Raw genomic sequence first — 17500 nt, 5'->3', positions numbered from 1 at the left:
TAAACACACACACACACACATACACACACACACACACATATATATATATATACATATATACGACAGGCTTCTTTCAGTTTCCGTCTACCAAATCCACTCACAAGGCTTTGGTCCGCCCGAGGCTATAGTTGATGACACTTGCCCAAGGTGCCACGCAGTGGGACTGAACCAGGAACCATGTGGTTGGTAAGCAAGCTACTTATCACACAGCCACTCCTACGCCTCTCTAACAAATATTAGTACATTTGCCAATATTATTTACTTAGTTCCTTTATTGAACTGAGGCCTTGGTGGGATAGCGACTTTAAGCTTTTTAGTCGAAGAAATCGACCCAGTGCTCATTTTAATGCCTGGCACTTATTCTATCATTGTTTGCCGAACCGCTGATATACGGAGACGTAACAAAATCAACACCGATTGTGAAGTGGTGGGAAGGGGCACAAGTACAGTACAAAATCCAAAGGCTCATTCACATAGATACACTCACCTACGTGTATGTATTTATACATACAATAATACCTCGATATATATGTTAATTTGTTACTGGAGACCACTTGTAAAGCGAAAACTCGTAAAGCAGAGCAATAATTTCTGATAGTAGCAATGTTATAAATTATAATTCGTTCCCAGAAAAATATTTTACCTAGAAAATTTATAATACTCGTAAATAAATGGCAATAAAACAAGAGTAGAATGTAAAGAATATTTTATGTAAAGCAAAAAGAATGTTAAGATCATTTATAATAAAAAATATTATTATAATCGTTTTCTGAATCACTTTCATTCGCGCTAGACTCACGCACAACATCACTTGTAGACGTGATCGCCGATTCACAAGCACTCGTAGACGGATTTGTAGATTTCTTTTTAAAAGCATGTCTAGAGTTGTTTGCTTAGAAGAAGCCTTTTTTTGTTGCTCTCTGATCTTGTGCTTGAAAAGTAAAATTCGTAAACCCGGTGTCTCGTAAAATGCGGTATTACTGCATACACACACACACACACACGCACACACGTGCGCGCACACACACACACGCACACACACACACACACACACACACATACACACACACACACACATATATATATGAGGGGCTTCTTTCAGCTTCTGCTAACAAAATCCATCCACAAGTCTTTGGTTGTTCTGGGGTCATAGTACAAGACACTTGTCCAAAGTGCGGCAGCGTGGGATTGAACCCCAAGACAATACGGTTGGCAAACAAGCATCATACCTATGCAACTACCCATAGATTGAGTTGCACTCGGTCATCTTATAGATGATCAAGTAGCTGCACTTTGTTATAAAGTGGAAAGCTGACTGAGCTGCATTCAGTTGTAAGCTACAAGATAAAAACAGCTACACTTGGTTATGGAGCAGAGACAGGCGGAGTTGTACTTTGTTGTGGCGTGGGTGACAGACTGTGTTGCCCTCGGCTATGAAGAGGGGGACAGATGAAACTGCACTCAGTTATGGAATAGAGGTGAAAACAGAATGCACTCGGTTAATAAGTGGATGAAAGACAGAGTAATACTTGAATTGTTATACTTACTTCATCAACTCAGAATGCCGAAAGGCAGAGTCTATTCCATCAATATGTGAACTCTTCACATAAATAAGCGCGGGAGTGGCTGTGTGGTAAGTAGCTTGTTTACCAGCCACATGCATCCGGGTTCAGTCCCACTGCATGGCACCTTGGGCAAGTGTCTTCTACTATAGCCTCGGGCCGACCAAAGCCTTGTGAGTGGATTTGGTTGACGGAAACTGAAAGAAGCCCGTCGTATATATGTATATATATATATATATGTGTGTGTTTGTGTGTGTGTGTTTGCCCCCTCAACATCGCTTGACAATAGATGGTGTTGTGTTTATGTCCCCCGTTACTTAGCGGTTCGGCAAAAGAGATAGAATGAGTACTGGGCTTACAAAAGAATAAGTCCGGGGGTCGAGTTGCTCGATTGAAGGCGGTGCTCCAGCATGGCCGCAGTCAAATGACTGAAACAAGTAAAAGAGTAAAAGAGTAAAAGAGAGTAAATGAATACCAGCCAACATTTTGTTCGGCACCCTACCATTTCTACTATCCAACACCTTCAAGAATAATTTACTATTAAAATTCTCACCCCCCACTAAATCATCAAATGGACTACACTGAATGTGATATAATGTATCAGCCAACTGCAATAATTCTAACCTAGCTTAATGTTACATGTTAAAGTGGAGGCGCAATGGCCCAGTGGTTAGGGCAGCGGACTCGCGGTCATAGGATCGCGGTTTCGATTCCCAGACCGGGCCTTGTGAGTGTTTATTGAGCGAAAACACCTAAAGCTCCACGAAGCTCCGGCAGGGGATGGTGGTGAACCCTGCTGTACTCTTTCACCACAACTTTCTCTCACTCTTACTTCCTGTTTCTGTTGTACCTGTATTTCAAAGGGCCGGCCTTGTCACTCTCTATGTCACGCTGAATATCCCCGAGAACTACGTTAAGGGTACACGTATCTGTGGAGTGCTCAGCCACTTACACGTTAATTTCACGAGCAGGCTGTTCCGTTGATTCGGATCAACTGGAACCCTCATCGTCGTAACCGACGGAGTGCTTCCATCCCACATGTTAAAAGAGGCAAATTAAAATAAAATTAGTTTGAAATATATTCCAGCCACTCCCGAGCCGTATTCGAACTCAGAAGTCAAAAGCACCAGGACTAAACAGAGCAAGTCCGAGCACTTTCCCGATTTACTACAACCCATCAAGCTTTAAGATATGGGAAATTATAATCACCATCATTAGCAAAATCGTTGTTATAAATGTAGCTGCTGTTATAAAAAAATGATAAAATCCTTAGAAAGAGACAAAATAATTAAGGTACTCAAAGGCATGCCAGCTTCCATTGGCAGAGTGACAAAGGAATTTCTATAAGATATTGCTGTGAAAGACAATCAAGATTAAATTAAAATGTAATAAAATAAATATTCTCATTTTGGCTTAAACAGTCTCAACGGACATTAACCTAACTCTACATATCCGAATATAACGTTATGAAAATAAATGTATCTAAAATCTTGTGACTGAAAAGAGAAGCAACTCTCTTTACTCTTTACTCTTTTACTTGTTTCAGTCATTTGACTGCGGCTATGCTGGAGCACCGCCTTTAGTCGAGCAAATCGACCCCGGGACTTATTCTTTGTAAGTCCAGTACTTATTCTATCGGTCTCTTTTGCCGAACCGCTAAGTGACGTGGACGTAAACACACCAGCATCGGTTGTCAAGCAATGCTAAGGGGACAAACACAGACACACAAACATATACACACACACTTATATATATATATATACATATATACGACAGGCTTCTTTCAGTTTCTGTCTACCAAATCCACTCACAAGGCATTGGTCGGCCCGCGGCTATAGCAGAAGACACTTGCCCAAGATGCCACGCAGTGGGACTGAACCCGGAACCATGTGGTTGGTTAGCAAGCTACTTACCACACAGCCACTCCTGCGCCTATGTAAATTCTGTAAAAAAAAAAAAAAAAAAAAAGAACGCACTGGAAATGATAAACTTGTAGCTGAAGAGTTATAGATCCAAAAAATCCAAAGATGTACAGGTGTATAAAATATAAAGGAAATATCAGAGATTATTTTCTGTAAGGCAAACGAGGAAGCTTCTGCATGATAACGTGATGTGCAAGAAATAGCGACAAAATCAGACTGGCATTTCGTCGCTCTGGTGTTTCTTCAGTTAAGACGACGAGTGTTCCAGTTGATTTGATGAACGGAACAGCCTGCTTATGAAATTAACGTTCAAGTGGCTGAGTACTCCACAGACACGTGTACCCTGAACGTATTTCTCAGGGAGATTCAATGTGACACAGAGTATGACAAGGCTGGCCCTTTCAAATACAGGTACTACACATTTTTACCAGATGAGTGGACTGGAGTAACATGAAATAAAGTGTCTTGCTCAAGGACACAACGCGTTTCCGGGAATTGAACTCACGACTTTACGATCGTGAACTGAATATCCTATCCACTAAGCCATGCGCCTTCACAATGAAGCTCTACATATAATAAAATCAGCGATAGCCATGGATGGAAGGTTAGAATGCATTTGATCATAGTTCTGTTCAAATAGAGGATTCGTCTTGGTGACTAAGTAGTTACAACAATCCATTTTGTTGTTTTGGATCCGCCACTGGATGAAAATTCTGATGGCTTTATCGATGCTGGTTTTAGGTCTTCCTATCCAAAGAGTGCCAAATGCGAGTCGGACAATGTCCTTCTGCGGTCGGGTGTTAGATATGATGGACTCGGTAATCTCAGCAGAAATTGATCCATCTCAAAAATTCCTTAACTGTCAAAGCACATATTACATTGAATACATACGTATTACATTTACTGAACACACATTATGTTTTAAATGCAGATGGAGTTGCTTTTCGTTAAAGAAAGGAATCATACAGAAAATAATGAATTAAAAACTAACAGTAAAGACAACATTAATAATGGTTTCAAATTTTGGCACAAGGCCAGCAAGCTCGAAGGAGGGGATTATAATGACCCCCAGTACTCAACTAGTACTTATTTTTACTGACCCCGAAATAATGAAAGTCGACCTCGGCGGAATTTGAACTCAGAACATCCAGACGGACAAAATGTCGCTCAGCATTTTTGTCTGGCGTGCTAACGATTCTGCTAGCTCGCCGCCTTAGCAACAGTAATTGAAATTTAAAGGAAGGAGTTTAAACAAATTAATCGACCCCAGAACTTGACTAGCTGTTTTCTTTTATTGACACAGAAAAAAGAAAAATAATGTTTGACTTCTGTTGGATTTGAACTCAGTTATATAACTAAATAACGCAAAGCATTTTGACCACTGCTCTAAGGATTATACCAATCCAGTGCTCTATATAATTGTTTTTAACATAGTCTCAAGGTCAAAAATTTACCGGGAAGGAATTTGTCGATTATAGTGATCCTCATACTTCACCAATAGCTTTATTTTATCGACATAGAAGTCGACTCCAGTGCTCAACAAGTACTTATTTCATTGACCCCCGAAAGAACGAATGACAGAGTCGACCTCAGCGGAATTCAAAATCAGAGTGTAAAACCAGAAGAAATGCTGCAAAGCATTTTGTCCGGTCAGTTAATGACTGGTCAGCTTAGCAATTAAGCAGTAGTAGTAGTAGTAGTAGTAGTAGTATTAGTAGTAGTGGTGGTGTTGGTGTTGTGGTGGTGTGGTGTGGTGGTGGTGGTAGTAGTAGTAGTAGTAGTCGCAGCAGCAGCAGTAGTATTAGTTTCTACATTAGTCAGAAGACCTGCAATGTTGGAAGAGGAGTTGGTCTATTACATCGACCCCAGTACTTCATTGATGTTTATTTCATGGATCTCGAAAGGACGAAAAGCACATTCGAACTCGGCAGTATTTGAAGTCAGAACGTTAAGAGGTACGAAAGTCCGCTAATCTTTTTGTTTGATGTGCTAAAGGCTTTGCCAGATCACTGCCTTGATGATGATAATAATAATAATAATAATAATAATAATAATAATAATAACGCTTTCTAATTGATGTATCAATACCAGCAGATGACAACGTGTCTCTAAAAGAAATGGAGAAACTTTCAAAATACAAAGACCTGGAAATAGAGGTAACTCAAATGTGGAATCTAAAAACAGAAACAATCCCTATCATAGTAGGCGCATTAGGCATGATAAAAAGATATTCAGACAAATACATAACAAAAACACCAGGACTTACAAACACATATAACATACAGAAATTGCACTACTAGGCAGTGCACACATCCTACGCAAAACACTTTCAATACAGTAATCATCAGAGCATCACAACAAATCACAGCACATCCCCAAGTCTCACAGAGCTGCGCTCGGTAGTGAAGTGAAAGCACGCTATAAAAATAAAACTGCTGAATAATAATAATAATAATAATAATATAATAATAATAATAATAATAATAATAATAAGAAAATTTCTGACAAAGACCTAAGTCCGTATGTGTTAAACAAACAGGTTATGTTGAATAGTTAACCCGAAAGGATAGAAGAGCAAGTCGATGATAACAGGATTTGAACCGAGAGCGTAAAGAGACGAAACTAAATACAACGAACCATTACTTTTCAAATAAAGTTGTTGTTTAGCTCTAGGCAATTCCTGATTGAGTAGAACTAAGTTCGAAGGCTTTAGAACCGAGACCAACTTGTCTGCCTTCTAACGAACCTAATAATATACGGTTATGTTGTATGTTTGACCGGTATTCTTAACAAATAGTATCATATTGTCTTTGAGAGGACAGCTTTCAAAATAATGTTCTTATTGTTGTGTCGTAAATTTTCGCAAGTCAAAAATCAATATATATATATATATATATAAATGTACATAGAAACATATATATGTATACATACATATATGCGCACGAACATACATATATACGTACATATATACACGCAAGCACAAACACACACATACTTAAACTAAAATCCTCTTAGATATTTGAAACTGTCTTAGATCATGTTGTTTTTATTAAATATTCCGCTCCACTGGACCAGACAACATACTTTACAAAACAGAAAATTCTATGTTAACATGTTTGTTCTCTTTTTATATTTCTAAACATTATTTTAAACCTTTCATAGTTACAGCAATTCTGTCTTTTCTTGTTTTCTTCTCAATATTTTGATCTTTATTCCTATTATCTGAAATCAATATTGTGTTTGCTTTACTTGTATATTTTATTACGTTATACGTTCAAATCGTAATTTTCTCATTATCTTACATTTCAGGGAAATTTACCACAGAAATTAATTGATCAACTATCCCCAAAAGTGATGCTAAGTTACCTGCAGCCACTCCGAAAACACATCAATGACCTTTCTAAGAGGAAAAGTTAGTTTCATGATCAGCGATTAAAACTGACATAAACTTTAAAATATTCTTCAAAAATTTCCACCACAAAAAAAATAAGAAAACATGATTAAATTTCCAAATATCGATTCGATATAGTCTCATGAGAATACTGGAAGACGAAATTTCGAAGTTCAAGTGAGTGTAGTATAAAAAATAACTAGCATTATTTAGGTTAAATTGCCAAGATTTTCCCGACATTACTCACTGAAAGATAAGAATCTACCCAAGAAAAATCAGATAATAGTCTGATTTTAATAAACGGCTTGTGTTCACCATCGAACTGCGGACTGAATAACGACGCCATGGCTTGTTTTCATTCACTTACACTATATTCATATAAACTTGTACATTCACCTAGTAGCTGGGTGTAATTTGAGGGATATCTGACTGCAATAACTTGCAGAATAATAAACTGAAAAGAGTTTCCCTTATTGTTTCTAATGCTCAAAATAAAAAGACTTACTGGAAGATGTAAGTCTGGATATACCATGTCTAAAAATATGATACTCAGGAATGGATCGATTTATCCTCAAAAGTTTTCAGGATTGACTTGAAGTTAAACAATAAAAATATACAGGGGAAAAAAAGTGAGATTCTCTATAAGAGATACTCGCCTTGCTAGGAAAAGCTGTCAAATTTCCTTCAAATGATGGCCTGGCGTCTTGAAGAAGACGCAATAATACATTAGATACGAGGAATACCGAAAAGAAACCAGAATTTTGTAATGCCATTTTATTCACTTAGTTTTACACGTTTACACTTTTATCGCTTCAAAGTCTTTTCCATTTGAAGCAATGCATCAGTCCAGACGCGTTTTCCACTGTTTGAAGCAATGCTGGAACTCTTGCAAAGTGACGCATCCATCGTTTTTTTCTTCATCTCTTCCACAACTGCAAATTTCCTCAACAGTGACGACCTTCGAAAAAAGGTCCGGATCAACTTCCAGTTGTTTATCCAGTTCACGACACGCATTCAGTCGTGACTGCTTTTGATCTTCCCTGAGCAAGCGAGGCACAAATTTTGCTGAAACTCTTCCCATTCGCAATTCCTCGCTCAAAAAATACGTTAGCAGGAGCTCCAGGACACAGCAATCATATAAAAAAATTCATCAATTGTTCAGTGGTAGTCCTCCAAAATCAGATCATGAACTTTTATGATGCTTTCATTCATTCGAGAGGTCGAAGGTTGCCCTGAACGAGGTTGATCTTCAAGCGACAAGTGGCCATTCCTAAAGTATAGAAACCACTCGCAAACTTGTATTCTGCTCATGGCAGCGTCCTTACAAGCTGTTTGAAGCATGACAACTGTTTCGGCCGTCGTTTTCTACAGCAGAATTTCCCGGAAGCATGCTGTTCCTTCGTTTCAGCAATCATAAAAATCGACGAACAGGGTAGAAGTACTGCGAAACTAAGAGATACTACGTGGCAGTACGACCTCAATAGACGATGCAGGTCGTCTGACTGATGCCTGAGGGTCGCATCAAGTGGCTTCTAACGATGGAAGCCCTAACTACAACGGGCTTGTCCCACGGAGATCGTTTTCGGTTACTTTTGGGTAACCCCTCGTAATGAAGTCTTAGATGCATTATGTCGGAATAAAAGATGTAAAGACAAAATGCATACAATTTGAATAGTTTAAAACATAAATTTTCTTGACTCGGTTTAATCTGCAATTAAATAGTAATATCACATGTCTTTTATCCCATAATCATTGAAAGACTTCCAACCAAGTATTCGCATAAAAGATTCTTATATTTCTAAGTAAAGTGTAATGTCAATTGAATCACACCAGTATATTATTGGATGTTCCGCACTATCAAACATTGAACTAGTGAAATCTATACGGCTGAATTTTGAATTTCGGTTATAAAATTGAAAACACAGTACATGCTATCAAGTCATACTTGTTCACAGGTGATAGTTGGCTGTATTATTCAGAATGATTTTTCCAACACTTCTTACAGCTTTTTATACAAGAAATTACAGCCAAAACCTACTTTAAATTATACACCTTACTTACACACGCTTACCGTCTGAAGACGGGACTATTAAATACACTAAGTGTAAAATTTTCTGTCCCAGATAGCCACAAGGGGAATGATCGTCTCTGATTGAAGTGTCCGCTTGATCAGGATTGATTTAATGTTAAGCAACATCATCGAAAACCGCAGTGGGAATGACAAAACAATCGGTCGTTTTGGTATTAGATATCTCTCTATATATATAAACGGCAGTTTGTCTGTGTGTGTTTCTGTGTGTCTGTTAGCTTGTACCCTCACCCTGACCACGGCTTTCAACCGATTCTGATGAAACTTGACACACACATAGCCCAATGTCATAATTCAAAACTAACGCAGCGAAAATTTTGAAAAGTTCCCCCAGTTCTGAAAAAAATCGATAAATTCGACAATGGGTCGAGAATCAGAACCACAAACCACAGACTGTCTAGGGGACGCAACTCAACCTTTTTAACTAAAAAAAAATTTACCATCATTTTTTTTCCATTTTTTGGCTATAACTCTCTAAAAATGCTTTATAGTTATTTCCCTTACAAACCCGAGCAACGCCGGGCCACACTGCTAGTATTGCTATAAAGCAATAATAGTTGCCAAATTATATATTTATAAAAGGAAGGTCTATGAGCAGAATCGTAAGGTTTGGCGATACAATCCTAAACGGTATTTAGTTACACTAATTTGCATTTCTGAGTTCAAATCCCACGAAAATCGACTTCATTTTACATTCTTCCAAGTGGACAAATTAAGGACCAGCGAAATGCTGACGTTGATATGATTAACTATTCCGTCCATCACCAAAATTTCAGGGTGTTGTATCTCTTTTATATTTTCACTACTTTTATCTTAAAATACTATTTGAATTGCACAAAATTTAATAAAGCAGTGACCTCACTCAATCTTGCTGATCTCGGAATCCATAAATATAAAGGAACTTGCTCTATAAAATAAACTTGACATATTCATTACTAATTATAAACGACTCGATAAATGTTTGATTAAAGAGAGAACAGGATGTGAGATCAAGACTTTTGCTAATGTTTATTGTCGTTATATTCTACCGAATGTCAAACCAACGTGAGAGATTCAATTTGGTTGCTCACCCTGCAAAAACAATGGTTAAGTTTCTCTCAAATCACATCTTGCTGTCCTAAAAAAGGAAAGAATAAACTGGAGGAAGCGGTTCGAGATTAACTATAAAAAGACACTGCTGTTATGGCCGAGAAACTTTGATAATAGGTTTTTTCGTTGTGTCGATCTGGAACTAAAGCATCAACAGCTACAGAAAGCATCTCGAAGGTATTGAATGTATTTTCTTAAAGATTTCAGAATATCTTCACGGAAATATATTCCTAAAGTTTCATGTCCCTTGTTTCGAGGTAAAAGATAATTCGAACTCTGTAGAGCAACTCTTTTGTCGAATCCCATAATTTCTTCAACATCTTCATACATCGATATTCACCAACATTTTAAAGGTGGGGATACACGTTTGTTTCATCAAAAAGTGACCCAATACCTATTTCTTTACTACCCACAAGGGGCTAAACACAGAAGGGACAAACAAGAACAGACATAGGTATTAAGTCGATTACATCGATCCCAGTGCGTAACTGGTACTTAATTTATCGACCCCGAAAGGATGAAAGGCAAAGTCGACCTCGGCGGAATTTGAACTCACAACGTAACGGCAGATGAAATACCGCTAAGCATTTCGCCCGGCGTGCTAACGTTTCTGCCAGCTCGCCGCCTTGTGACCCAATACCTTGTGAGAGAGTACCATGTAGATATAGTAGCATTGTATGAGCGAGCAACTGCTGATCTTCCATAAAACATTGTTCAGATCAATGTCTTGGAATGGAACATAGCAAAAGCATATCCAAAGTTTCATGAGGAAATCAAAGCCTCATACAAACATCTCATGATTAGTTGACATCAGATAGTACGTATTTGTATGTATTTGTACTAACAGTAAGTACATGAGTTCTTGTTGTCAGGTAGTAAATGTAAGCAGTTTGTCAGTTTCAATACCACCACCTCGTAATTAATGACCTTTGGCGGAATCACTCTTTTGAAAGTACCCAGGCCAGGTCCAGATGTCTCGTTTGAAGATAACTTTCTCCTTTTTTTCTCATGAATTTCTTGTACGCAGAGAAAGGTAATAGGTGCAGCCCTTTCCCCCATTGATTACTTCATGAATACCTGACCAAAAACGAATTCAATGCATGGTTATTTTCTTTTTAATAAAAAGAAAATAATCAGAAATAACTATGGAGAGAGATAGAGAAACAACATCTCTCATTGACTAAGTATTTCAATTCAGAAAGAAGAGGAGACAATCCTGGATATGTTTCGGAAACATTATGATTTCATCAGCGCGGTATAGACGAACCCACGCTTAATAAATTGGTGAAAAGTAGTGATGAAACGATCACCAAGAGCATGCACGCTTCAATTGCTGTCTAAGCAGCAGTATATTAAATATCCAACAATGACACTTGTTCGTAACTAGTTGTTCATATTAACTGTCATTTCACTTATAATGCAGTATTAGTGGCCTCTTTAGGTGGTATCTCATGTCAATAAAGAAAATAAAATTGAACAAAATATAATTAAAATAAAAAAAAAAATTAATTGAGCGTTTGTTTGAGACTGTTGTCATTTCTATCTCTCAAAGTCATTTTTATTTCTGTAGAAAAAAAATATATCCTCATTTTTTTTTTTTGTTTTTTTTTTAAATTTTCAGTCTCCAATAACAATTACGTTAATTTCGGCAATAATAACAGATATTTATTTTTCCTAGAATACGGTGCAAGAGGACCCAAAGAAAACGTTCTTCCCCCACCCCCCACCGCCAACCTGACAGTGCTAAACATCAAATCAAATCTAATGAAATGTAAATGACGTATGACACAAGTAATTACAGACATGTAAAGAATATTATGAAGTGAAATCAATATTACATCGTTACAACAATGATAATAGATGCAATAACAACAGCAACAACAACAATAACAACAGCAGCTGTTGTAACAATGGCAACAACAAAAGTGACAACAGTAACAACAGCAACAACTAGAGTAATAGCAACAGCAATAACAAAAAGCAGTAGCGATAAGACATAGTAGCGTCAACAAAAACAACAGTAGTAGTAGTAGTAGTAGTAGTAGTAGTGGTGGTAGTAATAGTGGTGGTATTAGTAGTAGTGGTTGTAGTAATAGTAGTGGTTGTAGTAATAGTGGTGGTAGTAGTAGTAGTAGTAGTAGCAGTAGTAGTAGTAGTAGTAGTAGCAGCAGCAGTAGTAGTAGTAGTAGCAGTAGTAGCAGCAGCAGCAGTAGTAGTAGTACTAGTAGTAGTAGTAGTAGTAGCATCAGTAGTAGTAGTGGTAGTAGTAGCAAAAGCAGTAGCAGTAGTAGCATCAATAGTAGTAGTAGTAGTAACGACAACAACAGTAACATTAACGACAATAGCAACAACGCAACATCAACACGAGCAACTACAGCACCACAAATAAAATTAAAAAAACAAAAAAACAAACAAACAACTGTAACAATAACATTGAAAGCAGTGATAACAATAAAAAAACAATATTAACAACAACAGCAACGACAAAAATAATAAAAATAATTGTTAGAACAACCACACCACTAACAACAGCAGTAATACCACCACCACCACCACCACCACCACCACCTCCACCAACAACAACAACAGATGCTTAACGCTATTGGTTAGTTTGTACAAGGTATATATTCAATTCAGAAACGTAGCATTGATCCGATCTAATAAAAAAAAAAGTAAATAAAACTTATTGATTTGATATAATGTAAAAAACAGAAACATTTTCGAATCAGCGTTGTTGTGTAGCCCTAGGTCAGTCCTGTGTGGACAGAAATATCAAAGACGTTCCTACTACGAACATTCACTGTTTTTCCAGACATTCATCTAGAACAAAATTATGCAGTTTTCTTCCACTTTTTATTAAAGTCAGCAGGGAGCGATTTCGTAAGATTTTGCAGATGAAGGCTTTCGAGTTGGCTAGGGCTCTCCACGATGCATGGCCATATTTGGCCAAAATGTTCTACCTGTTTTATGTTCAAACCAGCCAGATCTGGTCTCTCACACCTACCCTTCAATGTACAATCACATCAGTAACAAATTGAAGGTGGAAGGGATTTTTCGGTTTGAACAGCAGTTTTTTCTAGCGGTGTCATATGAAATTGTCACCCATAATTATGATCCTAGTATCGATCTATTGCATTTCAATCTATTTTAGGGTTAGGGTTAGGGGTGGGGGAAGGGTATCTTTTTTTCTTCACAAATGTAAATAAACCCAATCTGTATCTTAAACGAGGGACATATTCATACGGCACAGAATGTTTTTTTTTTACCTCCATGGACGTCACTGATTGGTTGAAATTGCAGAAATTGAAGAAAAAAAAGAACAAATATCTTACAAACTATAGAATTTTCTCAATAAAGTCAAGAGAAAGAGATGTTTTATAAACACATTCTACCAGTATACGAAGTTTAAAATTTTTTAGTTACCTAGAAATTATGTTAAAAACTGCCGTTCAAGCCGAAAAAGATCCGGTGGAAGACACTCCACATTTAATTCAGAAAAATTGTGAATCAATAAGCATAACATTTAACAGAGTAACCTGAATGCTAAATGGTTAATGAATAGAAAACACCACTTCCTACCTGGATATGCAGTCTACTCCCAGAAAGAATTCATTTCATCACTGTAAGATACTGAATACTTATCAAACGAACATTGTTACCACTGCACAGAACCAGTGTTGGTGAAGCAGCACCAACAGAAATGCTACATCATACGACAGAACAGGATTGCAGGGGCAAAAATTGCGAACTGCGCAAGTCCAAGGCAATAATTTAATTGCGTGTGATGGTCAGCATGCAGTGCCGTTAGTAAGATGTGAACCATTGAATTCCCCCAAGCTGATTGTCCGCTATCCAAAGTAATCTGTCAATCAACTGCCTCAGAAATAACACACTCTAATATATTTTTGATATTTGTTATCGACCACCAGAGTCACGGTTTATAACGGAGAAATAACGCATAAAATTGAATTTTATCGAGTCTTTGTGCTTACTTTTCAAGCCTGTTATTCATTCTAACCGTTGCTATTTCCAAACCACTAAGTCACCTGGACGTAAACAAACCAATAACAGTTATCAAACGGTGCAGGGGCTAACACAAAGTGAATCTTTTCGGTTTGAACGGCAGTTTTTAACATAATTTTTAGGTAACTAAAAAATTTTAAACTTCGTAAACTGGTAGAATGTGTTTATAAAACATATTTTTCTCTTGGCTTTATTCAGAAAATTCTATAGTTTGTAAGATATTTGTTGTTTTTTTCTTCAATTTCTTCAATTTCAACCAATCACTGACGTCCATTAAGTTAAAAAGCATTCTGTGTCGTATGAATATGTCCCTTGTTTAAGAAACAGATTGGGTTTATTTACATTTGTGAAGAAAAAAAGATACCCTTCCCCCACCCGTAAACCTAACCCTAACCCTAATCCTAACTAACCTTAACTAACCCTAAAATAGATTGAAATGCAATAGATCGATACTAGGGTCATAATTATGGGTGACAATTTCATATGACACCGCTAGAAAAAACTGCCGTTCAAACCGAAAAGATCCCACAAAGTACGCACGCATACGTGCACACACACGCACTCTCACACTCACACATACGATGGGCTTCCACACAGTTTTCGTCTACCAAATTCGTTCAGAAGTAATCGGCCAGCCAAGGTTTGTAGTAAAGTTCGCTGCCCAAGCTGGCGTATCAGAAAATTAGAATACTATGCAAAAATTACACAAATCAGGTGTGTTCTGTTTTTATTTATTTGTTTCCTCATAGGTTTTAATGATGTAGATTGCAAATATATTGATTTTAATTTTTTTGGTACAGGCCAGCAATTCCGGGGGAGGGAGTAAGTCGATTACACCGACCCCAGTCTTCGACTGGTAGTTATTTTATAGATCCCCAAAGGATGAAAGGCGAAGGCTACCTCGATAAAATTTGAATTCGGAACGTAAAGGCAGACGAAATTCCGCTAAGCGTTTTACCCAGTGTGCTAGCAATTCTGCCAGCTAGCCGCCTTTAGATTACAATTATATTGGTTTCAAATTTTAGTCCAAAGCCAGCAAGTATGGGGAAGAGCTAAGTCACTTACATTGACCCCAGTACTCAACTGGTACTTATTTTATCGACTCCGAAAGGATGAAGGGCAAATTCTACCTCGAAGGAATTTGAATTCGGAACGCGTAGACGGACGAAATGCACGAAGCATTTAACCAGTCGTGCTAACGATCCTGATGGTTCGCCACCTTAGCAGCTCAAGATATTAGAATGTAACATCTCAACATCAAAGCATTTTATTTTAATGAAGAATGTTGATTAAAAAAATGGAAAGATTAGATGGAATGTTAATGGGTTGAATATGTCGAAGTGAAGAGGGAACTGATCTATTACTACAGCTAAGGTGGTTTCATAAGCAGCCTTTAACACCAGCTTATCCAACCAGCATCACATTTATGTACAGGTGTGACCGACTGTGAGGTAAGAAGATTGCTTCTCAATCACACGGCTCCGAATATAACCCCAGCGCGGAATATCTTCGGCAAGTGTTTAGAGCTATAACCTCGGGCCCACCAAAGCTTTGAGAGTGGATTTGGCAGACAGAAACAGGAAAAAAATTCCGTCCTTTTAGAAATTTCTGTCGACCTTTTTCGAGTAACGTGCTTATTGTGATAAATTATATGGTTATGGACAATGTGTCTAATTTCGGCATATTTGGTATTAGAATTTTTTTCGTTTGCCCTTATTTATAAGTTATATATATATATATATATATATATATATATAAGAATAATGAAAAATGGAGACAAAAGCTCAAGATGTTCTTTAAATCATTTATATCACCATATCACCGACATGTTTCGATGGATGCATTACAATAAATCCGAGAGGAAGAAGAATGTGGAAAAATGCATCAATCTCATCAGAGTGGATGTAAACAACAGTGTTCATTTCCATTTTCCATTATTCTTATGTTGTCCAAAGCACGTACCACTTCTCCCCGTAATTAACTCCCACCCAAGTGTGATTACTAATTTCTAGGACGCTTATATGACATCTGGCTACCTTGTAACAGTTCTTCTGGATCTTTCCTTCTAAACTGAACATTCACATATATATTAGAAAAAAAAAAAGAAAATGGAGATAAGGAATGTAATAATTGATTATTATTAACAAATTAGTCATCTTTCCTTCTTACAGCTGTTTCAATTAATACTCAATAATTTAGCTACAAATGTGTACATTAAGTTTACATTTATGTGACCTGAGTATAATTTCATCAGAGAAAAAAGATGTAACTTTGGGTGTTATATGTGGGCTTGTCAATTCATTTCAGCAGACTGCTGAAATGAATTGATAAGCCCACAGATGCTTTATATATACAAGTATTGTTTTAAGGAAATTTCATTCCCCCAAAATACTAGGTATTGAACCAGTATTTCCTCGGATCCTCTAATTAAATATATACACAGACATGCAGGAAGTAAATAGACACCTTTAATTTTCAAAATTTCTGATATAAGCGTTTTAACTTGTTTTCAGCGGTGTAGAATTTACAATGTAATTATTCTTTTTCATTCCAGGTGACATTATATTAAACATTTGCGGAGAGTAACCATGCCACACACAAAAAATTCAGCAGAACTATCAGATTTTCAAAGAGATCGCATAGCTGGTCAATCTGAGGCTGGTCTTAGCCAGCGAAAAATTGCCGAAAATCTTCAATTTCCTCTTGCCACTGTTAATAGAATTATAGTGCAATTCAAAAGCCAAAGAAAAGAATCAACAGATTCTCGTCCCGGCCGACAGGGACCTCGGAAAGTGAATTCACAAATTATTTAAAGCCTGAGAACTCCGAACCCTACAGCTTCAATGGAGTTAACTTTTTTTTTGCCGTAGAGAAATATTCATCAATATAGCATTTTACTATAAATGTTATAACGAAAACAATCTTACGCTGAAACCAACATAATCCAGTAGCTATTGTCAACTTAGCTAAGAACACTGTTTACATACGTACAGTCAAGACTCATGACTACCCTTTAAATTTAGTAACAATTTAGGTCGAAATAATTCTAATGAGATATCTATACCAAGGATTAAAAAGGGAAATCAATAGTATACAACTTCAGTACAAAATATTTTCAAGACCTTACACAGACAGCCACTAATCTTCAATTCTTGTGTTAACGAAATAATGGAGTTTCTTCTCAGCATCGGCAACCGCCTTCACAAGATCACGAAGGAAACATTTTGGTTTCGTCGACGTTATAAAATATTTAAATACTTCAAAGTTTCTTATATTACTCGATAGTCCTGGCGGTGACCACAAGAGAAGTTGGCGAACAAGCAACTAAACATCAGCAAAATGGAACAGCACATTGTGAAACAAAACCTCAGCGAAGACCTAGGTAGCAAGCTGAGAAAACTAGGCATTGGTACAAAGGGAATAG

General features: G+C 37.2%; 1 protein-coding gene across 2 annotated transcripts in view; it reads left to right on the top strand.

The window, feature by feature from the left end:
* The window catches only part of LOC115209780 (stAR-related lipid transfer protein 3-like), a 133906-nt gene extending 126402 nt beyond the window's left edge, over positions 1–7504 (top strand). For both annotated transcript variants that reach the window (XM_036500916.1, XM_029778297.2), the window contains exon 7: positions 6794–7504. In XM_036500916.1, coding sequence (XP_036356809.1) covers positions 6794–6901 — 108 coding nt within the window. In that variant the 3' untranslated portion in view covers positions 6902–7504. The remainder of the gene's footprint in view (positions 1–6793) is intronic.
* The last annotated feature ends 9996 nt before the right edge of the window (positions 7505–17500 follow it).

Source organism: Octopus sinensis, linkage group LG3 (genome assembly GCF_006345805.1).
Source record: "Octopus sinensis linkage group LG3, ASM634580v1, whole genome shotgun sequence".
Classification (NCBI taxonomy): domain Eukaryota; kingdom Metazoa; phylum Mollusca; class Cephalopoda; order Octopoda; family Octopodidae; genus Octopus; species Octopus sinensis.
The sequence above is the reverse complement of the archived record's forward strand: the minus strand, read 5'-3'. Positions and strand labels throughout refer to the sequence as shown.